Consider the following 25,435-nt stretch of genomic DNA (forward strand, 5'->3'; position numbering starts at 1 on the left):
GGTAGGTGTCATTAAAGTTGATATAATATTTTTAATGCTTTGTTATTAATACTTTATGTTCCTGTGGAATTTGTTTTTTTGTTTAGTGGAAGCTTTGTCAAAAATTGAAGTTGTGGTTAATTTCTGCTTCAACATATTATTTTGATTTTTTTTTGTGAAAGCTTGAAGTGTTGGTGGTAGTGTGCATATTTCTACAAAACCACAGATAAGTCTTCCTTTATGTCCTCTATCTCTGAGATAGTCCCGCTTGCTTTTGCTATCATGCTATCAAGAGAGATGGGTTCATCTTACTGTATATGCTAGCAATGGTCTACCAAAGCTCAGCGAATATTAGTAAATGGTTAGATGCAATTTAAGCTCAAGTGTTAAAATGGATAGAAAGTTTGAAAGCCCCTGTTCAAGATGGCAGGAGGGAAAGAGAAAAGCTGAAGGCCTGGAGACTATGATTGATGGATTCAGTGCTATTCTAACAGATGATACACTAAAGATTTTAAAGCATTGACAAATCAAATTGACCACCTGGAAAACAGTATAGATTAAGAAGTATCAGGTTGGCAGCGTTTCCTACTGTCAGGAGCGTCTGAGGTACTTTTTTCACAGTGGATTATGGAAGTGCAGGCACAGATAATTTTGAACTCTCCTTGTGGCATGTTGTGTGCCTAGGAAAACCAATCAGATGGTGCCTGGTGTGGTGCTTATGGAATGTGAAGCCTTGGAAGAGAGGAAATAATAAATTGATTTGGAAAGTTGAATAATCTCCTGGGTTTGAGTTTTCTAAAGGGCGACTGAAGATACAAAAGGAATGTGAATGTCATTGCAAATTTCCAGACAAATGTTCTTAGAAGAACACAATTTGTGCCTATATCTGATATTTAAATATGCAGCTCAATATGTCTACAGGAGGCAACTATCAAAGAAAGAGAGCTATGAACTTGTAACCCAGAGGTAGGGTGAAGCATTTTTCTGAGAACACTCCCGTTCTGCATTATTTGACCATCATACTTTTTGTATAAGCTACCAACAACAGCAGTTTGCTGGTGAATCTGATGACAGAAGTAACTCATCGTTGAAATTATTCATAATTATGCATGGTGCTTTTAACCAGAAGTTGTGGCTGCTGCTGTTTTCCCCTGTACTTCCATTACCTTTGTAAATATGCTGCGGCAGAAGTGCTTTGTGAAGAAGCTTTGTGAAGATTTGATTGTGTTCTGATGGTGGAGACATGTAGAGGAGAGAGCACAGGAGGGTCTGGTATTAAATAAATAAATGGAGGAACGGAAGTAATTTAAGTAATTTTCTCATTCTACCACATGCCATAACTGTGATTTCATGTTCCATTCCATTAATGTGCTGGAATTGGCTCTTCAACAAATACAACTCCTTGAGCATTTGGAACATTTTATATTGCCATAGCTAGTAACAGTTGATTTGTAGCTATTACATGTGCATGCATCTGCCAGGTGATTCTATGTGTCTGTTGAGGTATCTAAAAGCAACAACAGCATAAACTGACTGTATCACATTTCCATGGTGCTACAAGCTCACCTATCTTGTCACCCATGGTAGAGTTATTTGCCCAGACATTGGAATTGACACACTAACCATAGAAGTCTCCAAAATGTCAAAGCAACCCAAGGTCAAGTGATCCCACCCAACATTTCCAAGTGTCTCCATCTCAGCGTTGCTTGGATGCCAGGTGTTTCAAACTTTGCAGAATGGGTCTTTACCAGTTGAAATACATGATTTCATTTTCAACAACAACAATCTAGTTTCAGCCTCATCTGGAGGAAGGACAAGCTGGCATATGTCTGTATGGGTTAGCAAAGGATGGGATGCAGACCAAAGTGAGGATTTTGCCCTGTTGACCCTCCTCCCAGCTTTTGACAGTAAGCAAATGCAATAGTTCTGTTTGGAGGGAGCTAGCGCTGTACTTCTTGGTCCATCATACAACAGAAGAAGTGATTTTGTGCCTCTCCCAGTTAACTGGCCCTCCGTCCCATTTTGAGAGTTTGGTGATTGCTAAGAATACGGTTTGCCAAATAGGTTTGGGGCTGCCTAGTTATCAACCCTCACTTCTGATGGTTGGTGAAAACAAAGAATGAAATATATGAGATGAATTGATCTATGATCACGGCTAACCTCTACTGCTCTGTCATCGCCACCTTTCAAGGCAAAACCCTGGGGAGACATGGTTTCTGGACCAGTGCTGGAGCCAAACATTAGGGGAACCAGTTAAACCTTTATGCTATTGCAAGGACCCTAATACCATATAATAATGCAAACTTATGTGTTTGTACAGGTAGCCTATAGGAGCAGGATGTTAATATTATGAAAGCTAGGTACAGAAAGGGAAACTTTTGGAGCTATACAGAGTGTTTCAGATAAGGCAAGAAAATGGAAAGAGGAAAAGTAGAGGTGCTGCATACATCCATTCACATGCATGTAATCATCCCACAAATGCCATAGTTAGCTTCTTCCCACCTGGTAAAAAAGCTGATAGGATGTTGGTAACAGCATGAAGATCGAAGGAACATGAATAATTGTAATTACAGAAAATGAATACAAGCCCACTTGGGCTTCTGTCCAGGACTTTGCAAGGCTTTGATAAGTTTGTTTTCTTCTTCAGAACCTCCTTAGGCATCTTTTGACTTCTGTAAGTATTTGGCTCTTAAATACACAATTAAACTACATGTCATGCTAAATATGTAGCATCAGCTATGTCTTTCTTGTTTTTCTTCAATTAATTACAGCCGCGGGGTAGAAAGATTCTTGCTGGGATCACTACACATGGGGAAGTTTATCCCTTCTCTTTCCCACTTGCACCCCTCCATGAATACAACACCCGGGTATCTACAAGTTTCCCCTCACTGCTGCTGTGATCCTGATAAAAACCCCTACATATTACATCTCACACTATGTGATTTGACCCTAAATTTACCTTCATAGGCACATGCTGTAGTGAACGTGATACTAGTCACTTCCATGTAATATAATTTATTTAACATTGAAAAAAATAATATTTCTACTTGAAAAGGAGGGGGGATGGGGTTGGCAAATGGCACGTGGTTCGTATCTATTTTCACACACTGCCTTGCTTTATTAAAATCTTTATGTCTCATTCTCTGCATTGTTTTTCGCTTTTAAGTACCACCAGTTCATGAGCTGCACGGAAGCTGTTATTGCTTGTTACCATTTATTTCTTGGTTCAGAAAGAAGAAGAAAAGCCTCCAGAGATAACCATGTCTAGCAACAGGCCTCAAATACTTGGAATGATTCCTCCCCTCCCCCAGCAGCAACAATAAATGGAGGAAACCTTTCTAGTAAACACAGCTGTTGAGGCCTTTCAAAGCACCGTCAAACAGTCTAGTGCCATTTCTAATCTCAGGGTTGCTACGAATATAGTAGAGCTTAGTAGTTAATTACTGTCTATGGACTGGGGGGTAGTTGAGAGAGACAGAGAGAAAGAAAGAGAAAGGGATGTTGTTGAATGCAACATTTGTGTGTGGTAGCATGGCCTTGTTCAGTCAAGCTCAATGCATGTTACATGGCTGCCTGAGAGGAACAGAAAAGCAACTTTCTCATTCTCTGACCAGAATGCTTGATAAGGCTTGGTGTCAGAAAGGGCAAGATGGGGCTCACAGCAATTATGGCAAAGGCATGCCAGTTTCCTTGACAACCAGATTGCAGATTCTTTGTGATTTATTATTTACCACTTCAAACCCTCATTCTGTGATTTAATTAGGGAGAGGGATTTCCATACGCCTGCCCCTTCCCAAATTCCGATTGTCCCAGCGCTGTTTTGATGATGGCGCTTGCGACTGTCCGGAATTGCTGCTCTCAAGAAACTGCAACACATTAAGCCCCGACATTTGATTGCCGTGTAGTTTTTAGGATGTGATCCTACAACAGACATGCTGCGGTGGATGGGGGTCCCTTTCTCCTACCTTCACCACCACCACTCCTTTTTAGGATGGGATGCTGAAGCAGGTAGACAGGGGGAATGAGAGGGTCATGGACAGTGGCTCTGCCTTTCTCGGCACTCATTAGGGTACCCTATATCCTGTGGTGTCAGCAGTGTTAGAAACTCAGTTATATAAGCCAGGCACCAAATGTCTCCTTAAACCAGGGTTACAGTCTCCAAAACAGAATGCCTAGTTTGCCATTTGGGGCCAGACAGCTCAAAAGTCATATTTTTTCAATACATAATTTTTTGATTCCTGAAATTCATTCTGATTGTGCAGATAAAATATAACTGATAGAATTCTACAGGATGTGTTGCTAGTGTGTGAAAATAGTCCTGATCCAAGGATCTCCAGGCATGTACCTGCAGACGGTGGAAACGTCAGGCACCATCTTAGTACCCGGGCGTCTTCACTTGGTGACAAGTGGCTAATAGCCAGGCGCAAAATGAGCACTTTAATTTTGAACACTGGGTGTCAGGCCTTTCAGGCTGCACAAGTGAAACGAGTACTTTTGCCAGGCTGTTTTAGGCAGTCAGTTGGCATTGGCGGGGAAAGGGATAAGGAGGTGAATAGGCATTTGGACCTACTGGCAGGGATGGCCTATCAGGGAGATAATGGATCAGGCTAAAGGCCTGTGTAGTTCACAATCTGGTCCTGCGTGAGCCTCTCAAGGAAGGCCAAGACCATTCTGTATGGGGCAGCTGCATATTCCTGCCTTGTAGGGAGTTGGACTAGATAATCCTCAGGGTCCCTTCCAGTTCTACATTTCTATGATTCTATGTGTAGTCCTCATTTAAAGTCATCCAAATTGGTGGCCACCAGAACTGATGGTCCATCATGGGCTGGTTAGCAGAAGCTGTATCCAGGCTATTGTTCCATGTAGTTCTCTTTTTGATTTGACTTAGGTGTGTGGAGTGAGGGGAGTATTAATATAAACACACCCTGGATTTGACCCAGGGTTTGTCTTCTCTATTTCAGCCCGAGATCACCAGCATGTAAAACATGAGCTGTTTCATGAGGCCAGGGCTTATCTGACTATTCCTGTGTTTCTGGTTTCTGTGTGTGAGAGGAAGGAGAGAAGTGCCCATGATATGTCTGATTGCTGTCTGCTGCTGCAACTGAATAGTTAGGAAATTGTGCTTTGGAATTTGCAGTGGTTTCAAGTCCCAAGAGCTCACCTCCTTTTTGCCACTGACATGACTCTTCCCCAAGGTATGCAAAAGGTGAGCAGGCCCCTTCTTCTCAATGGTAAGGCCCCCAGCCCCATGATCTGTGCAATGAACCACTGGAGGAAGGTGCTGTCACTGTGAGCTTGCGGTTCCCCTTATTGAATACCCATGTCCCTTCACCTGTCTGGTTGGGTGGGTGGGAAATGTATTTTCCTCCCCAGGAAGGTCTTTGAACCCTAGATGGTTGTGTGAGTTCTCTGCAGATGTGAGTGCTGTGTTGTGTGAGTGCTCCTTTGCGTGTTGTACTTAAAAGCAGCATGAGGGATTCAAATTTTCTGTAGTGGTGATGCCTGGAGACTGGTACTAGCTGAATTGTTGCTGGCTTGCTGATGAACTACGTGTGCTGTGGTGTCATCTTATGTGCCATGGGTGAGCTATAAAAGAGGGATAGGTAGGTATGGGGTCATGTTCCCTTCCTTTTGAGGTTTTCAGCTCCCTCCATGTGTAGAACAGTATGGAAGTGTCAGCATAGTTCCTGATTGGTGGGTGCTGGCAGAATTTACACAGGGATTTTCGTGTCATTGTAGTTTTTTTCTAGCTGTATTTTTCTTTGAGGCTGAGCATGCATTGGATATGGCGGCCATTCTGCTCCCATCCAGGAGCAATGTGAGTATAGAACAAGACGCAGCTCAAACTCAGTGGGTAGCATGCTGACTGACGGCTTGTTAATGTACCAAGGATAATAGAGATCTCTTTCCCCCATCTTTGTATAGTCTTTCCTGCCCACCCCTGAACTCCACACACATCAGTATTCTTCGCAGGCAACAGGTTGCAACAAGTGATGCGTCTAAATTCTCTTCAGTGCTGAAAAACAAGTCTTCCTTTCGGGTGTTTCAAATGGCTTTGTTTTTAGATTCTGTGCTTAAGACACCATTAAGATTTAGAATCTGAGGTTTTCATGAAATCTGTTTCTCAAGGAAGTGGCACCATTTTCTGACTAACTTGGATTTAGCAAGAGTCATTCATGCCTTTGTAATAGCAAGACCAATGGTTGTATTGCCTGTAAAGAGCATTTGGAAGCTCCGGCTCAGGGAGAATGTGGAAAAAGCAGCAGACAACCAGGCAGGAGCAAAGTGGATGCAATCTCCCCCAGGAGTCAGTTCTGTTTGCTTGTTCTCACTATGCCAGTTTGGCTTAGTGTTAAGGGCAACCCGAGATCTAAGGATACAGAAGCTACCCTCTGTACCTGGAACTGACCGCATATTTTCACTGGATAAAGTGGTCCAGCATTTTAACTTGAAATTACGGTTGTCAAGTTGTGTGGCTTTATATACAGCTAATGTCTCTTTAGGGCACGAAACTAGGTGCTACATCAAATCCAACTTTATGCATTTTAATCCCATCCTTCTAGGAAATCGAGGTGCCACACATGGTTATCCCCCTCATCATTTAATCCACACAACAACCCTGTGAGGTAGCTTAGGCTTAGAAGCAGTGACTTGCCCAAGGTATCACCTAGAGTGTTTATTGGCAGAGTGGGAATTTTCACCTCAGATCGCAGTCTTCTTGCTATAATTGTAGACCTCCTTTTTCTGGAACGAATAATGAATGAAAAATAGGTTGCCTGCCCTTCCTACTGCTTTGATTTTACAGACCTATGAGAATAACATTTTGCAGTTTTATAAACACTTGGGGCAGATGTTTCCAAAGTGCAGTCTATGGACCATCAATGGTCCATGAGCTTAATAAAAGTGATGGGGTGGGAATAAGGAGTGCTGTGCCTTCCTCAGAGACGAATGAAACCACAGCTGAAGGCTAGATGTGGGAAAGTCATGAGCAGGAAAACAGCACTGGTGCTTGAAAGGAGTGGAGGATCAAGACATGGAAATGAAGGAAGCAACAAGAAAGAGCAGAAGAAACTAAGAGAGAGCGCATGGACAACACATTGCAATTCCTAAACTACAGGCAGAAAAGCCATTTAATGGTCCACCAAGACTTTCAGCCATTTTCAAGTGGTCCAGAGGGCAGAGGGAAGTTTGGGAACAACCACCTCAGGGAATTCAAAATGCCCCTCAGTTATCTTTACAAGAGCAGTGTGGGAAACCCTCCAGTTGGTAGAGCGTGAGACTCTTAATCTCAGGGTTGTGGGTTTGAGCCTAGCATTGGGCAAAAGATTCCTATATTTTCAGGGGGTTGAACTAGATGATCCCTGTGGTCGCTTCCAACTCTACAGTTCTATAACTCCCACCCTCCATAATCATTGGCCATGTTAACCGGGACTCATGGGAATTGGAGCCAAGTTCTTTGCAGCGGCTTTGCAACAATCCTGTAAGGTGGGTCAGCATTATTGTCTTCAAATAGCAGGTGGGGGATATAAAGATAGAAAGCACCAGATATTGAATAAAGATATTGCAGCACCAGAGTTTTGGTCCACCCAGGCTTCTGTGACTGGCAGCAGCTGCCTAGAGCCTCCTATGAAGGTTTCCAATCACCTGTTACCTGTTCTTTTTTGCTTTGCTTTTTTAAATGGATATGTTGGAGCTTGAACCAGGCACCTTTTTTTTTGCTGGAAGAGCATTTGCTCTCCTGCTGAACTATGGATCAGCAGGACAGTAGCTTGCCCTGAGGCTGTCTAATGAGATCATGGCTGATGAGGGATTTCCACCACACTGCCCAACCTGTCATTGCTTGCTCTCTCTCAAAAAAAGTGGAATGAATATTAAAAATTTGCACAGTGTTATTGTTGGTGCCCTTCAAAAATGTTGCATGAAGGCAAGTTGTCATTTAGGAAATACGGGTTTGTTTTCGTTAATTATCAAGTCAATTTGCTGTAATGGTGACTGATTGAATGCCTCTAAAAATAATGAGAGGCTTGAAGTCAGTCACAAAACGGGCTTATAAAATCAAACGTATTACAAAGAAATAGATAATAAGCTTAACAACGCTGCTCATACATGCCTACTGATACATTGTGGTGTCTTTTTATGCGTAAGTAGAACAGACAGGGTTTTTCTCTCCCGCCCCCCTCCCCATCTAAAGAGGCTCCCACACAGTAAATTGAAAGGAATTGAATTTAATCTGCCTGAGAATAATGACGTGGAGTCAGCCCTGCTGGGAATTGCACTGGAAGTTGTAGTATTCCACAGCACATGCCTAAGCCAGAAATTGCCTCCTCATCTCCCCGATTTTTTTTACACAGTCTTACTCTTTGTTAGTCCTGAATAATGTATTTAATCAGAAGTCTATGTGATGGTTTCTGCAGAAGTTTAGTTTTATTTAGAATGAGAGCAGAGCAGCCATATCTGCCACACTTCATGGTTTTCTTGAGAAATAAATACCCGTATACCATTGTTAGCCTTGACTAAACCAGAGAGTCAAAAATAGTATGGGGTGCTGTCCTGCAAATTGTACTACTTCAAAACACAGACGAGCAATATCATGTTTGAATACCACCCCGCAAATAGAGTGTTAGTGTGTCAGTCATTTAGTTTTCCCCACTGCCTACATTCTTAAATAGTACAGTCTAAACCGCAGAGCCAGGGACCACATTCTCGTGAAGAATCTTCTGTGGGCACCAGAAGTGAGCAGAGCCAGAGGCAGTTCTCGCATTTGTACAGTAGACTGAAGGCCAGCCATGAAAAGGTCACATGTTTCTATTATTATTATTATTATTATTATTATTATTATTATTATTATTATACTGCCATTCACTGGTAGATCTCACAACGTAAAATCACAATATAAAAAATACAGAATATATAGTAAAAAAAAATAACAAAACTTGGTTGAAGAGGAATGTATTTGCCTGGTGCCCAAAGGTGTATAATGATGGTGCCAGCTGAACCTCCCTGGAAGAGCATTCCACAGAGAGGAAACCACTACAGAAAAGAAATGTTCTCATGTTGCCACCCTCTGGACCTTGTGGAGGAGGCACACGAAGAAGAGCCTCAGACGATGATCTCAGGGTCCGAGTAGGTTTATAGGGAGAGAAGCAGTCCTCAAGGTATTGTGGTCCTGAACCTCTTCTGCTTCTGCTTCTTCCACCTATCTACCGTATTTTTCGCACCATAGGGTGCACCGGACCATAGGGCGCACCCATTTTTTTGGGGGGAAATAAAGGGGAAAAAATTATTCCCCCCCCCCAGGTGCGGGGCTGGGGCGGGGGAAGCTCGAGCTTCCCCCGACCCCAGCCCACAAACAGGCAGCTCTCTGCAAGCCGTGGGAGCACTCCCGCTGCTTGTGGAGAGGTCCGCGAAGCCTGGGCGCGCTGAGCTCAGCGCGCGCAGGCTTCGGCATGCTGGCAACTCCCCGCAAGGAGCCGGAGCGCTCCGGCTCCTTGCGGAGAGGTCCGCGAAGCCTGGGCGCGCTGAGCTCAGCGCGCGCAGGTTTCGGCATGCTGGCAACTCCCCGCAAGGAGCCGGAGCGCTCCGGCTCCTTGCGGAGAGGTCCGCGAAGCCTGGGCGCGCTGAGCTCAGCGCGCGCAGGCTTCGGCATGCTGGCAACTCTCCGCAAGGAGCCGGAGTGCTCCCGCTCCTTGCGAAGAGGTCCGCGAAGCCTGGAGAGCGTGAGGGGTCGGTGCGCACTGACCCCTCTCACTCTCCAGGCTTCAGCGAAAGCCTGCATTCGCACCATAGGACGCACACACATTTCCCCTTCATTTTTGGAGGGGAAAAAGTGTGTCCTATGGTGCGAAAAATACGGTATCTCTCCCTTATCCTGGCAACCAAAAGGCATTATTACAATTGAAGCACAAATTCCAGCCAGGCCCAAAGCAACCAAGGAGGGTGCAGAGCAAGGGCCATGAAGACTGTGGCCTGGGGACAGAGGGTGTGGCTTGGCAAAGGTGTCATGGCTTAGGGAAAGTCCTAATTGTTGTAAGCTGCACTGAGTACTGAATGCGTACTAGAGGGGCATAAAATGCATTTTAAATAAACAAATAAAAAGGTAAACAAACAACCAAGCAAATAAGCCACACACTGGCAGAACTTGGGTAGGTTAGAGCATTAGCACAACAATGCCTGTTATAGATTAGTACTGAATCCTGACCCTCTGGCAAGTTCTAGACCATCTGAAGACTGGGTGGTAGAGCCACAAAATATGATGGGTATTAACCACAGGATGAAGGTGATTCAGACAATATAGTATGTTATTGCTAGTGATCAGTTAGTAATAATAATAAGGAAGTGCCAATTTCCTAAGACTGTAACAACATTGAAGCAAATTTTCAGTGTGTTGTTTGTGACATCCATTTCTCGTGTTTCATATGAAGGTTTTTTAACTTTTCTTTTTGTTCTTCTCAAAGATGGATGTTCTGTTTATGATAGTATGTTCTCACAACTGCACACTCCTTAGGAATTATTTGCATATGCAAATGTCTGCTCTTCCTCTAGTGTTTTGTAGTATGTTCTCTGCTTTTTGTTCTTTTTCAAGTTAAATAAGAATCATGTTTGAAGGGTGGGGGAACTAGTGGATTCACACTTAACAAAAACAATACAGTTTGTGTTTTGGATTCCACCCCCCCCTTTATTTCTTCCCAACTAGGCTATCTGCATGCTACTCTATGGCAACTCCCCCCCCCAACTGTGAAATCCCAGCAGCTGTGTCTTTTTGTTTTAAATATTTCTAGGGCGTGTATCACCATAGCATGTGAGTCTCTAGAGGAATGGTGATCTTTTAATTAAGATGTGGTGCTGGGAATCTGTAACTGTAGATTATGCTTGTCACGCTACTTCTGATTTTCTGTGTCATCATGTTTAAGTCACAGGATTTCTAACCCTCAGGAGTTTCTGTGCTGATGAACTTTGAAGATTCCAGTCAGTCTCTTTGGACCTGACTACGCTGAGCTTCATAGCAGATGCTTTGCTAACAACTGCCAAGCCTGGATCTATGGAAATATTTTTTTTCCAGGGAGCAATATCCCATGATGGCAAATCCAGAGCATGCTGACTGAGAGGCAAATAATTATTTGAATACAGATTTATTCCATTCAAGAAAGTGGAACATTCCTCTCCCCCCCCTCCACCGCCTATATGCAGTTCATCATTTTATCAGCAAATAAAATGCTGGTTTTTGAGGCAAACTGCCCCCCCCCCGTTTTGAACTAGGAAATGGCCATTGGCCATTCAGTCTTACTGCAGGCCTTTTCTGTTTTCTCAAGTATGTTCTACTTAGTGTGCAGTAGCTGAAGTAATAACAGTAAATTTAATGCTAGGACTATATATCAAATTGTTCTCTTGCTGCTTCTGAAAGGTTGGTGTTTCTAGGATCCTTAATATCATTTTTAGATTGTGGTTGCTGCCTACTAATATCTAGGAAGTTTCTGCTCCTCATTCACAAAACCGTCTGGAAAAACAGAATGATGTAAAAATTCTTCACCATCCTATAACTGATTTTGATGGGAGCTGCAGCTTCATGCTGCCTAGAATAGAAGTTAACCAGATTGCCAAGGAGTGGGCATTTTAGGCACCAATAGCACAACACGTATAATTAATTATATTGCCATAAAAAACTGCAGGTGACAGGCACCATAGGAATTGACCAAGGGTGCCTTTTAGTAGATATTATAAAATCTTAGATACATACATTACATACATTACATGACCTCATTTGATTTAATGGCATATAGTCACATTATGGATCACGCAAGTCAAACTTATTGTAAAGGAAAAGGAAGATCCTTGTTTGGAACAATGCAAGCAAAAGAACGTGCACACAGAAAGAGTTAAGTTGACCCCATTTGAAAATATAACTTGAGTCAGCACTTTGTAAATGCTTTGTTTTGCAATAATGACCCCCAACAATAGTGATGCTGCTGTCATTGGTTTAATGAACACCGTAGAGAGCTTTATTAGATAATCTCACGTTTTATACACTTCAGCTCCTATGAGTACTTGCATTTTCAGCTCAGTTCAGTTGAGCAACATGCAAATGAATGTGCTGTGTTTTGGGAATTTGAAACCTAGGCTTCTAACATGGGGAGCAGTGAGTATCAATTGTAGGAATTCTGACTGTAGTTTAGTTCCACTGCGCTGGCAAGAGTAGTCTTCAATTCCAGGAAATCCACCCTTTAGTTGGTATGTGTGTCCTTGATCCAGGTATACCATAATTGTATCAGTTTAGGGCGAATATAGAGCTATGATAATGACAAAGTGGTGTAAGAATACAATTTGCCTACTAAATAGTATTCTTGAGAGCCATTTGAATGGGTCAGGATGCACATTGTTATCAGAAAGCTCTTTTCTTTGGTTAATGCCTTTTGAGTGTCAGTAACTCTGTGTTGCCTTCTAATCTTAGAATCGATGTGCACACGTGCTTAGTTAGCCATTGCAGTGGTAGCTACAGACTTCAGATTTTTAGGATTTATCAACCCGTTCTAGAGGACAATTTTTGTTTGTTTGTTTCAATATTTACATAAAAATGGTCATTGTGATTCTTGAATTAAGATAAAGTGGCAGTAGTGACTTCAGGAAAACTAGAAATTATCACTACAGGCATACCTTGTGTTGCGTTAGGTTCATGTTGCGTCTTTTCAGTTTGCAAATGCGACAAACCCAGAAGTGTAAACCTCCGGATTTCGCCGTGCATGCACAGAAGCGCTCTATCGCACTCCACGCTTGCACAGAAGCAGCTCTCTAGTTGCGGTCTTTTTAGGGTGCGAACGTCACCCCGGAACGGATTGTGTTCTTATGCAGGCAGACTAGCTCAGGAGCAGAGTCCCTTTACACCTTAAACCTCTTGTGTGCCTTTATGTAAGCTGATGGAGCAGTATCTTCACTGGTTTTGAGAACATTCCTCCTAGAGGACTACCACAGACCCCAGGGTTTCCATATCATGACATATCAAGTTGCATACTATCAAGTTGGATGGCCATTGTCATGGATGCTTTAGCTGTGATTCCTGCATTGCAGGGGTTGGATTAGATGAGCCTTGCAGTCCCTTCCATCTCTACAATTCTGTGATTCTATGTGAATTCATCCTAGGGCTCACAAGGGCAGCAAACTGCTATTCTACCTGTCAGCTGCAGTTCCCTCTCAAGTGTATATGTTTGTTTATCTAAATCACGCCCAAAGAATTCTAGGCAGCTTCCAAAAATGTAAAACCACAAAACAACAGTGTATCTAGCGTAAGTGGTGACTGAAGTACCTTTAGGAATTTCTGCCCCGAGTCCTGCTTCCTTCCCCTCCTTCCTTTACTCAGCGAGTTAAGTGGTGTGCTAGGCAACATGAAGCTACCATTTTAGATTTTACCCCATTTCTGGGAATGTGTAGAGCGCTCGAAAGGGGATGCAGATGTCTCCGTTAACATGGATTTAGACTAAGTATATCCCAACTTCGTTGTTGTTTTTTAGGGCCTAACAGTCTTCAGAATATACTGAAGTCTTAATATGCTATATAAGCTGTGAGCTGTTTGGTCTTCTGTGGGCAGATTATTTATCATCCACATTCAATGTCCCACAAAATCTACCCCAGTTTAAGCGAAAGAAAGGAGAAGAATGCTCATTCATGATTCAGAAAGGTTTTGCTGCCAATGTGGTTTGTAAAGCCTGGGAACAAAGGCACCCCTTCCCCCCTTTTTTGTTAGTTTATGAACTCAGCAGTGGCTTTTTGAGTCTTGCTTAGAGAGTGACTTTTTTGTTGCTGTTATTTTTTTTTTCTTATTTCCCATTTCTTTGTCAGCTTTGTGGTTGGTCAGACTTTAAAGCCAACAGGGACTACATGAGAATTCAAAAACAAAAGCAGTTATTAAGTAATTATACTTGACAAACGTTAAAAAAACACACAACAACCCTGAAATGTGTGGGTTTTGTTTTCGTTCTGCTACAAGCTTCTGTTAAGAGAAAGCAACGCAGCAGGAAATTCTGTTGACACAAAGGGTGGCATTCAATGTAGTGCTAAGTGGGGAAGTGCGTGCAGAATACAGTCTACTTGTGCAATGAAGCTTCCTTCCTTCCTTCTCCTCCTCCTGCATGCCCCCTAAACCTCCTTTGGGGGTCCCCTAAGTCACCAGAGCAGATTTAGGGGAGGCATGTAGGGCAGAGGCAGGTGAGGTCCTGTTGCTTGAGCAAACTTTATTCTGTGTGCACAACTTAGTTGTTTATGACACACATACAAAACCTCCCTTTGTTTGTACTGTGCGCTTCCTTGTCTTAGTTGTTCTGATATTGTTCTGAACTCAGAAGCTTTTCCTTCCTGAAGGCTCTTGCAAAGGAATGAAATGAACAGAAGCTCTCAGAGACCCACTGAGAAATGTGCCCAAACTTACTTTCTGAGATGCTAAATCGGAGAATGCAGTTCTGCATACTTCCGTATTATTGAATTCAGCAAGGGCTTCAAATGTCTGTAGCCATGTGTTGAATGTTGGCCTGTCTTGTGATTCCTTGGTTACCCTCACTGGCCATGATCCAGACAGCCCATTTATGCATGTGCAAGGTGATGTTCCATCCCAGAAAAAATGCAAGGAATCCTAAATGAGCACATGTGTGGTTCTCTGGATTGCAGCCACTTGGCAGACATCATATGACTTGGCAGGATGAGCATATTTTAAATATTGTGTGTTTTTAGATCTGCTCTTACATATGCATTTATAGCACTGTGGAAGGCACACGACTCTGGTGATAAGAGCTACACAGCCTTATTTATTTATTTATACATACATACATACATACTTTCCACTTAAGAAATCTACAAAGCAGGTTACAATTTAAAAGAAACAATAATACATAGTAAATACAACTTTTAAAAAGAGAACCAGCAGGAGGAAACTAGCAACAGGACAAATACTTTGAAACTAGCATTCTGGTCGCTTCAATGTTACAGCCTGGCTGCCATATTTTGAACAAGCTGGGGTTTCTGAACCCTTTTCAAAGGTAGCACCCCATATAACACATTGCAATAACCAAGCCTAAATATTGCCAAGTATGGAAAACTTTGGCTTCGTAGTCTGAGAAAATAATAGGGGTGTTGGGTTGTTTTTGGTAGATCACTGTTTCATAGTCATTCTTGGAGTCCTTTGCAGATGCCCCTGATTATTTCATTCTTTTAGCAGTTACACCTTGCTCCACAAACCAGTAAGCCTCTGATTTAATCTCATGTAAGTTAATGGATCTAAATAATATTAAATATGAATTCATTTTTTATTGGCTTCATGGAGAACCAAGGTGATGCTGCAGAGGTGTAGCCCAGCCTTGCAAATAAGTCCATAAGAGTTACTAGCCTGCATAATGCTGGGGATTGGCACAGAAAGCAACAGCAGTTACAAATCTGTACCACTAGCCCACTGTATTCCAGCATGGGTTTAGATGAAGGGGGTTCCCTTCTCCTGCAATCCACATGTTTTCTGTGCTGAGCACAGAAGAGTAATGGAGCACGATGTTCTTTCTCCTCCAGTCCTCTCCACTCTTTTGCATGCAGTTCCTGTATGATAAAAATAAATTTTGATGTCCTTTGGTGGAGTATGAATGGGATCCTCATAGGACTGTAATAAGTGGCAAGAGTGGGATTTAGTACAGTGGTACCTCGCAAGACGAAAAACGCGCAAGACGAAAGGGTTTTTCGTTTTTTGAGTTGCTTCGCAAGACGATTTTCCCTATGGGCTTGCTTCGCAAGACGAAAACGTCTTGCGAGTTTGCTTCCTTTTTCTTAAAGCCGTTAATACCCAGGGAATCCGCGCTCCGCAAGACAAAAGAATCGCAATACGAAACAACTCACGGAACGAATTAATTTCGTCTTGCGAGGCACCACTGTATATAGTATAGAGCCGACACAGGAGCCATCTTTCCTGGGCCTTCTTGGGGCTTTTATCACCCAAGATGGTTACTCTGAAATCCGAACCAGGGCAGCCAGTTACTGTTCACCAAGCTATCCTTTTATGGATAGCTTGGTTGGTTAGAGCATGGTGCTGATAATGTCAAGGTTGCATATCCAGTCCCCATATGGGACAATTGCAAGGGTTTGGACTAGATCAGGCACCCCCAAACTCAGCCCTCCAGTTGTTTTGGGACTACAACTCCCATTATCCTTAGCTAACAGAACCAGTTGTGAGGGATGATGGGAATTGTAGTCCCAAAAACATATGGAGGGCCGAGTTTGGGGATGCCTGGACTAGATGGTCCTCAGGGTCCTTTCCAACTCTCCGATTCTATGGTTCTAAAAGAACCAAAAGGGGGGGGGAGAAATTTATTTGCATAAACTGTGTGTGCATGCTAATTAGATGTGTATCTGTAAATATGAAAAAATACAATAAGTCAAAATACAATGCACATGACCAGAAAAGGGAAGACTGTGTCCAGATGCTAATTGTTATTGGTGGGTAACTGAGAGGCCCCCTGCTCTCCTTTCTTATGGCTCTGTTTTTAAACCAGCCTTGAACCAGAACCAGACAGCCCATCAGATAGACAGAGGATTCCCCTCTGGAAGCTAGGACACATGACCACTCATCAGAGCTGAAAATTTAAAAGCTGCACTTTTCATATTTTGTCTAGTGGAAAGATAGATACTGATAACACTACATTTTGCCTTCCTTTCCCTGTAGTTTGTTTTGTTGTGATTGGTAATGTAATAACCCTTTTCCACGAGCATGTCATTTGTTTCACAAATAGAACTGAAACGCTGCCCAACATGTACCATTGCAACTTGTGTCATCATGTTTCATGGTTTCCAAAGACTCTCAGAAAGACAACTGTAAACATTCTATTTTTTCTTGGGGGTGGGGAATGTGATATTTGCAAATGCTCTTTTCTGAGAGCAAAAAGATAAAAGAAGAAGCAGGCACTGTTTCATTCTTGGAAGAGGTATGCATTTATCCTCCAATAGAGCTCATGGTATCTCCAGTAACTTGCATTATGTCCTTTGGAATAATGTCAGATTTCTAGAAAAGAGGTACTCTTGTGATTTATGCTTTACCCAAAGGTTTCTCACTGTTAACAGTAAGCAAAATTGATGGTAGCCTGAAACAGCACAGCCACTTTTATTTGTCTCTGCTGGGGGGGAAATCCAAAGGTGAAAGTTCTCCTCCTCACTACAGGTCCTATTGTTACTATTCACAGTTTAAATGGTTGAGGGCATAAGCTGTTATTATCGCCTTTGTACTTTGATTAATGTAGATTATTGATTTTCCGAGAACCAAGCCATTTAGTTACCTAAAGCAAAGAGGGATGGTAAATGGAACAAAGCATGCCATTTTGCTAAACCTCCGAGAACAATTTTAACTGATCATGAAGCTCATTTTAAGTCTACTGTGGGAAAGCAGTTTATCTTAGCCGCCTTTTCCTTCCTCGGTGGACGTGCTCTTATTAAATAAAAACGAGCTGTGCAGAAAAGTTTATCTGGAGCACAAAGTAATAATCCACCATCAGTGTCTTTTTATGGAGGTTTTCGGCAATTCAGAGAATGAGCTGGGGGGCTGGGAGTGAAAAAGCTGATTTATTTTATTGAACGAAGTGTAGGGTATGCAACATTTGAAAAAAGCATGCAAGAGAACATTATATGTTGAATGCTCACTATTTCTTTTTCTCATTAAGTTTTATTTCAGTTTTAACACATAGAAATAGAATTCACATGTGTGTGTGTGAAATAAGTGACAGTATATAATACACAAAATAAATATATAATCAATGGCAGCATATTCTGCCATGGAACAGGATCTTACTTGACGATGTTCAGCTGTTCTATCTGATTGTCCTGGACCAGGACCTGTTGGGCTACAACTCCCATCATCCCTAGCTAGCAGGACCAGTGATCAGGGAGGATAGGAATTGCAGTCCAAAAACAGCTGGAGACCCAACTTGATCAGTGTACCTTCGGTATCTAGTTTCCAAACAATTGGTTAAAAACATTAGAAACACCTGTTTTCTTTTGCTCTGCAGTCTAAAGATGATGTATGTGTCATTGGGTGTGTTCAGCGCACTTGACATACACGATCTCAATAATAATAAACAGAGTGTTCAAAATATTAACGGCTGGTGATACATCTAGAAAGTGGTTTGGTGGCCAAAAGTATTGGCTGAGCGTCTGAAGGGATTTGAAATTGTGCAGTTACTAGGACTGGCAGCTAGGCATTGGGCTTCTTAATTTCTGTTGTGAAGCAACACATCTGTTTACCAGGACTTATCTCCTGCATGTGAATATATTTCAGCCCTCTTTCACTGCACCTGTTGCCGGGAAGTATTTATTCCAAGCGCTTTCCTAAAGCACAGGGAGTTGTTGTTTGACATTTTATAGCTCCCCCTCCCCTCCCCAAAAGCTGTCTTTTCAAAATCATTTGTTCAGAGAGGACAAAATGGAGCAGAGCAGTTCATTTTACCCTAAGCACTGCTATTTGGCAGTATTCACATTTGCACGGCACAAAGCTGCAATATTGATTTTTTAGCTCACAGGGCCTCCCACCAGTTCTTTTTTTATTTTTATTATTGTCAGGGTTGCAAGATAGATTGAATTACACTTTGCTTCTAGAAATGCTTATTTTTGCCTTTACGTATCGGTAAAGGGTGTGTGTGGAAAAGGAGACTAAAATATAAGGATCACGGTGCTCGCTGGAAGCCCTTTTGTTTACAAGCAGTTCTTTTTTGCATATGTTAATGATGGTGATGACATGGCAAAGATTTTATAGAGGGATTGCTTCTGCTGCTGTACACACTGCATCATTCCACATAATTCGTCTCTTTCCAAAATGCGACACAGAAAAAGCAGGAAGGCAGGGAAGGAGCTGCCTTTTGCTAGGGAATTGACCAGACCTGAACCTTACTATTTTCTATATTTGAACTACCCAGATATAGAACACAGACTGCAATGTAGGTTAAAGAGTAGAACTGTACCTACCCTTCCTGCTCCATCTTTTACACCCATGTTCACTGCATCCAAAACACCTACGTTGCTGTATTCTGCGCCTGAGTAAACCAGTGAACTAATTGGTGTGTTTCCAAATTCATTTCCAGCTTTTCATAAGCAAACTAGATCTACTTACTTTTTTTACTGGTGTACCCTTTTTCCATTTTATCTATTTCAGCTTCTATGATTTTTATTTTCTATTAAGGCTTGGCACTGAACATTTGGAATGTATTGCACCAGGCAAAAACTATGTTGAGTGTTTTTTTGTGTTTTTAAATTTTAAACCACCCGTGATCCTTGGATGAAGGGCAGTATAGAAATTTAATAAATAATAATGATATTTAAACTGAAGGTGGCTGGTTGCTAAAAATGGACAAAACTATAGTTAACTCTTTATCTATCATCTGTTTTATCTTGAATTAACCTTGGAATGTAGGAACAATATTGTTTTATACAACCTCTTGCAAACTATTGGGAAAGTATAGGAGAAATTTGGATGACAGAACTATCTAACCCCTGATTCACACTGTAATTCTGTCCTTCATGGATATGGAATTCAAAAATATACTTTCTGCTCTTAAAAAATATTAGTTTGTATTTTTTATTTTTTGCCAGTAGCAAAGGCACTTGACTTGTTTTCTTTGAGAGATTCCAAAACTGCTGATTGAGTTTCACCAATTAGATGTGATCAAGGGTAGCCAAAGAGGTTGCTTCCAGATGTTGTTGGGCGACAGCTCCCATCATCCCTGATCATTTTTAATGCAGCAGCTGGCTCAGGCTGATGGAAATCTGAGTTCAACAATAACTAAATTTAGCAGATTTCCTCCTTGATCTTGGAAGTCTGCTTCACAAAGACCAGGCTTCCTCAAACTTGGCTCTCCAGATGTTTTAAGACTACAATTCCCATCATCCCTGACCACTGGTCCTGTTGGCTAGAGATCATGGGAGTTGTAAGCCACAAACATCTGGAGGGCTGAGTTTGAGGAAGCCTGATGAAGACACAAGTATATCCTTGATTCCCAGCAATTTTGTCAAAAAGCCTTCATGAAGCCGGGGCAGCATAGTGGCTGAAACCAATTATGAATCAAGACTCATACTTCTGCCATGAATTCACTAAGGGTAGCTTGCCTTAAGCAAGCTACCCTTCCTCAGCCTCCATCTGCCCAACTGCAATATGTGGGATAATAATAGCTACCTTACTGGGTTATTGAAAAGATTTCAACTAGATAAGTCGTGTGGGTTGCTTTGAACACTCAAAGGGAAAGGGAAAGGGACCCCCTGACCATTAGGTCCAGTCATGACCGACTCTGGGGTTGTGGCACTCATCTCGCTTTATTGGCCGAGGGAGCCGGCGTACAGCTTCCGGGTCATGTGGCCAGCATGACTAAGCCACTTCTGGTGAACCAGAGCAGTGCACGGAAACGCCGTTATCTACTTGCACTTTGACATGCTTCCGAACTGCTAGGTTGGCAGGAGCAGGAACCAAGCAACGAGAGCTCTCCCTGTTGCGGGGATTCAAACTGCCGACCTTCTGATCGGCAAGACTTGGCTCTGTGGTTTACCTCACAGCGCCACCTGCGTCCTTGAACCCTCAAAGCACTGCACAAATACTAAGCATTTTCATCAGAGCACTTAACTAATAAAATCAGAGAGGACCATGACACCAGACTGATGCTGCAACAGATCAACAAATGACATAGAATCAAATGACTGTAGAGTTGGAAGGGACCCTGAGGATCATCTAGTCCAACCCCCTGCAATGCAGGAATATGCAGCCCCCCCATATGGGGATCGAACCTGCAACCTTGGCATCATCCGCACCACCCTCTAACCAACTGAGCTATAGATGAATGACATCAAGAGGGGTTGGTCAGAGAGATAGGCTGCAAGATATTAGAGAACATCTAGATTCTATACAAGAACAAAAAAGGCGTCTATTGTACCTATGGGCCATGCATATGCAAACTGGCAATATTATGTAGAGTGACGTCATCAGAAGGTGGTTGGATGATCTGGCCTGGATCCCCTTCAGCTGCCTCTGTTCCTGCAGTTTTCATTCAAGAGTTGAACCGATAACGACAGAACTTTGAGCAAAAACATGTGAACATTTGGTTTCTAAATTATGATGATGGTTACTTCTCCTAAACCACACCACCATCATGTACCTAGAGATCAAATGCTGCACCACTGCATTCTGAATTTGGTTTGGCCTCTTTTCTCCCAGTTCTAGAAATACAGTTCCTGTTCGGATGCTGCCACTCTTTGGAGAAAATTTCTTTTCCCCCCAGTTTCTGATATATCTCATGAAAAGAATGTATACAGCACAATAAATGGTGTGTGGGTTTTAATGTAGGATAGGATTCCAATCTAGGCTGAGCTACAAAACACATTAAGTGGCTTTTTTTGAGGTGGGGGGGGGGGACCCAGAGCCTCTCAGTCGAATTCCCCTCACAGGGTTGTTGGCGAGGATTGTATAAGGAAGGGATTTCCATATCTTTTCGCGTATAAGAAAGTGCTACAGAAATGCATAATGCGTACATCCGTAAAGAGCTATCCTCTTATTCTCAGCTTTTTTTTGGCTCTGATGTGAACCTGCTGTGTACTGCGCTGAATGAATTTATCCATTGTACTGTCACACAGTGTTTAAAGCACGGCCTTCATGTGGGTATCTTAAAAGCCTTAGCTGAATCAATCTTGAGAGCAGCCCTGTGCATGTCTGCTCAGAAGTAGTGCTCAGAGGGGCTTCCTTCTGAGTAGATGTGCATTGGATTGGATTGTTGCTTCCTAGCGTGTGTGTGTGTGTGTGTGTGTGTGTGTGAGAGAGAGAGAGAGAGAGAGAGAGAGAGAGAGAGAGAGAGAGAGAGGGAGGGAGGGAGGGAGGGAGGGAGGGGGAGATGACTCCTTCTATTTTAAGCTGAATCCACCTAGCCTACTACTGAGAGTCCTGACTGGCACAAGTATTTTGGAGCCCTATCACTGTTGAACCTTCCCATTTGGATTTAGTATGTGAGTCCAGCACCTTTCCTCATTTTTCGCTTAGCTTGATGTGTGAACCAACCAAGTGTCAGAGGAGGGTGGAGCCCCTCACATTTGAAGGAAGCAGAACTGCTTATGCAGAGTCAAAATGTAGCTCTACAGGATAGGTATTGAAAGTTATATCAGGCAGCTAAATGAATGATCACAACTTATTTTGACCGGGGGGGGGGGGGAGAGAGAGAGAGAGAGAGAGAGAGAGAGAGAGAGAGAGAGAGAGAGCGCCAGTGTGGTGTAATGGTTAAGAGTGGCAGACTTGTAGTCTGATGAACCAGGTTCATGTCTCCGCTCCTACACCTGCAGCTGCTGGGTGACCTTGGGCCAGTCACACTTCTTTGAAGTCTCTCAGCCCCACTCACCTCACAGAGTGTTTGTTGTGGGGGAGGAAGGGAAAGGAGAATGTTGGCCGCTTTGAGACTCCTTCGGGTAGTGATAAAGCGGGATATCAAATCCAAACTCTTCTTCTTGTTGTTGTCTTAATAAAATCGGCAATAATTCTCAGAGGAACACTATTATTTTCAAAGGGAAGAAATAGATGTGAAAGTGCACAATACAGGCACAAGGAATCCCAAGATGAAAAGAGCAGAAAGGGGGAGGAGGAAACTGGAGGAGGAATAAGACCCACACTGGTTTTAGGTTTCAGAGTTTATTAAGCCTGTTACTTTTTATTGTTTTTTTCACAGGTAGGTGCCCTGCCCCTCTGTTACTTTGAGTCAGGGGGTAAGGGGAAAGCTGTGTGAGGGCTTGCTATATAAACATTGCAGGCTGTTTTAAGTTCAGTGGCTTGGGGGGGATGGACAGGTAAAATAAATAGGGACTTACTGCTCAGTGCACGACTTTAAAATAAAGTCAGTCCAACGGTTGACCCAGTCCCAGGGACAGAGAAAGCCAATCATAAACATCTGCTAAAAATAATTAATTTAATTTAATTGTGGCAGCCGTAGAACACAAAGTACAGCTAGTTAAGCATGGTTCATGGCTGTAAGCATGGTTGTAAACCTGCTGTCCAGAATGTGACCCAGCCACTCAGCCGCCAATCCGCACTTTAATGTGAAAATTCCATTCATCGTCCTTGCAGAGTTTTGACTTGTGTAGGGTTGAGAAAGGCCCTGTTTTCTCTTGGCCATTTCCTGTACACTCTGAAGTTTATAACTTAAAAAAAATAATCATCATGAGCTCCGACCATGTGTTTATTTGTAGGGTAATGTGTTCTGAACATTTGTTACTTTTAAGCATGACTTGGGAACGGTGTGAACAAGATGTTTATTTTCTCCATGCTATGTCCTCCATATCTAGTATGAAACATGCATTAATGCAGCCTACATTGGACAATAACAATTTCCATGATAGTTACAATTAGAACAGTTTCCCCATGATTACGTGTGCTGTGGCTCTTAAGAGTTTAACCCCCACCTCCAAATATATAGCTTTGTAACTTAAACGTCTTTTTTTCTAATTTCTTTTTAGGTTTCAGTCGAGCAGCATTACCATTTGGTTTAGTAAGGAGAGAACTGTCCTGCGAGGGCTACTCCATCGATCTTCGGTGTCCAGGAAGTGATGTCATTATGATAGAGAGTGCTAATTATGGACGGACAGACGACAAGATTTGCGATGCTGACCCTTTCCAGATGGAGAACACAGAATGTTTCCTCCCTGATGCCTACAAGATTATGACACAAAGGTAAGAGCAGTACAGAAAAGGAATTCATATAAGAAAGTTGCAATACAATTTGTTCCCTTTAGCGCCCCCCGCAAACCCCCCCCCCAAATCCTGGGGGAAAATATTCAAATACCCCAGTCATTTTAATCTAGAAAAACTAAGGAAATAAAGCCACTAGCAAGTGTTTGAGAATCTTCTGGTTTAAGTTTTTTCTCTCTATAAAAAAAAAAAAAGCAGGAAGGTGACTGCAAGGAGACAGAAACATTTTAATGTGTTTGAAATGTTGCTATATCCTTGTCTTCTGGGAGGTCAGAATCTCACTCAGAAGTTTTCTGAGAACCTGCTTAAGAAGTTTCTAAATATTCATGCTAATTAAACAGCACATGCCTATGCAGCTTTACTCAGAAGGAAGTGCCATAGAATTTCAGGTAAGTGAGCACAGGATTGCAATCTTAATGCAATAAATAAATTAATAACCAGCCCACCTACACAATAGGTGAAAAAGAAACCTGATTATACTTTGAACTTAATGACAGGGGGGAGTAGCCACTCTTATAACCTCTGTTGAAAGTGATAAACCTTTATCAAAATTTACAGTGCTTAAAATGGGCTGGGATGGCATCTGACAGACCAAAAGCCACCCCACTTTTTTTCTCCCTCCCAACATGGGGAACAGATTAGAAACATGTTTTAACATTTATTTACTTGTTTTGGTAAATTGACCAAAGAGTGGTCAGTTTCTGTAACCGCTATGGAAATATTTCTTAAAACTCTGTCCATCCGTTTGCTTCAATGCAAATTTCAGTATGTTAAATCTTTTATTGTTTCCCACCACCACACGCACACACAAAAATCCACATAGGTCTTTTAAAAAAGAAGGAATTGAAAACAGTATTGCATTCGAATAATTTACACTTCATTTTAAATTTCTGGAAATCAACCAGTCATTAAACTGATGACGTGTGTTAAGTTTTTGGTCATTCTGATCATTTCTAAGCTTTCCCACAAAGGGTATAAAGGCCACTGCAATCAAAAAGCTGGAAATGATTTAGAAAAATGAGTTCACTGAGAAACTCCTGCTTCAGATTAGTTTATGTGGTCAGCTTCTTTCAGTAAGTTCTAGTATTATGAGAGACGGGGGGAAAAAACTTTTCTCTACTCACTGTCTCCACACTTTGCATAGTTTTATAAACTTCTATCATGTCTGCTCTTTTAACTAAAAAGCCACCAAACCTCCTGATATTGTGAGGGCTTGTGCATCTGTAAAAATCAGTTCACTTGTACAGAAAGACGTCTTTAAATATTATCCAGCTAGATACAAAGGGTATATTTAAAAACACTTCCATAAGAAATGAAATAATCTGCATAATTTCCATTGGTGTACTGATTCTAGTTCACTAGGTGTACCCAGCTAGTAAATGATGACACACCACGCCTTCTTCTCAAACAAATAGCAGTGCCCCCTTAACGTGTTTCTGCCACTCATTTATCCTTCACAGGACACAGCTGTGAATGAAGTCAAAGCTTAATACAAGAGATGTTTACTTGCTTTGCTCTCCTGACCTTTCTATTTGTAGGTTAGGGGCAGGCCTTTCAAAATTCTTAGACCTTTAATTTGAGATCTCCTTTTCTTTTTATTGTCTTAAATGTATAATGATGAAAAAGCCCATTTATTTCGGGGAAGAAAGCAACAGGAAATGGAGATATTCTTTGGGACTCAAGTATCTTTCTGACAAATGATGTTTTTAATTCCTTTTGTCAAAGTGAGTGACACATGGCTGAAAAAAG

The 25,435-nt window shown here is 42.2% G+C and overlaps 1 protein-coding gene across 18 annotated transcripts in view; it reads left to right on the forward strand.

Moving 5' to 3' along the window:
• ADGRL2 (adhesion G protein-coupled receptor L2) overlaps nt 1-25,435 on the forward strand; it is a 244,508-nt gene that overhangs the window by 134,385 nt on the left and 84,688 nt on the right. For all 18 annotated transcript variants that reach the window (XM_081914094.1, XM_081914087.1, XM_081914086.1 and 15 more), the window contains exon 3: nt 23,455-23,668. In XM_081914094.1, coding sequence (XP_081770220.1) covers nt 23,455-23,668 — 214 coding nt within the window. The remainder of the gene's footprint in view (nt 1-23,454; nt 23,669-25,435) is intronic.

The sequence above is a fragment of the Podarcis melisellensis genome (genome assembly GCF_964234715.1).
Source record: "Podarcis melisellensis genome assembly, chromosome: 6".
NCBI classification, from domain to species: domain Eukaryota; kingdom Metazoa; phylum Chordata; class Lepidosauria; order Squamata; family Lacertidae; genus Podarcis; species Podarcis melisellensis.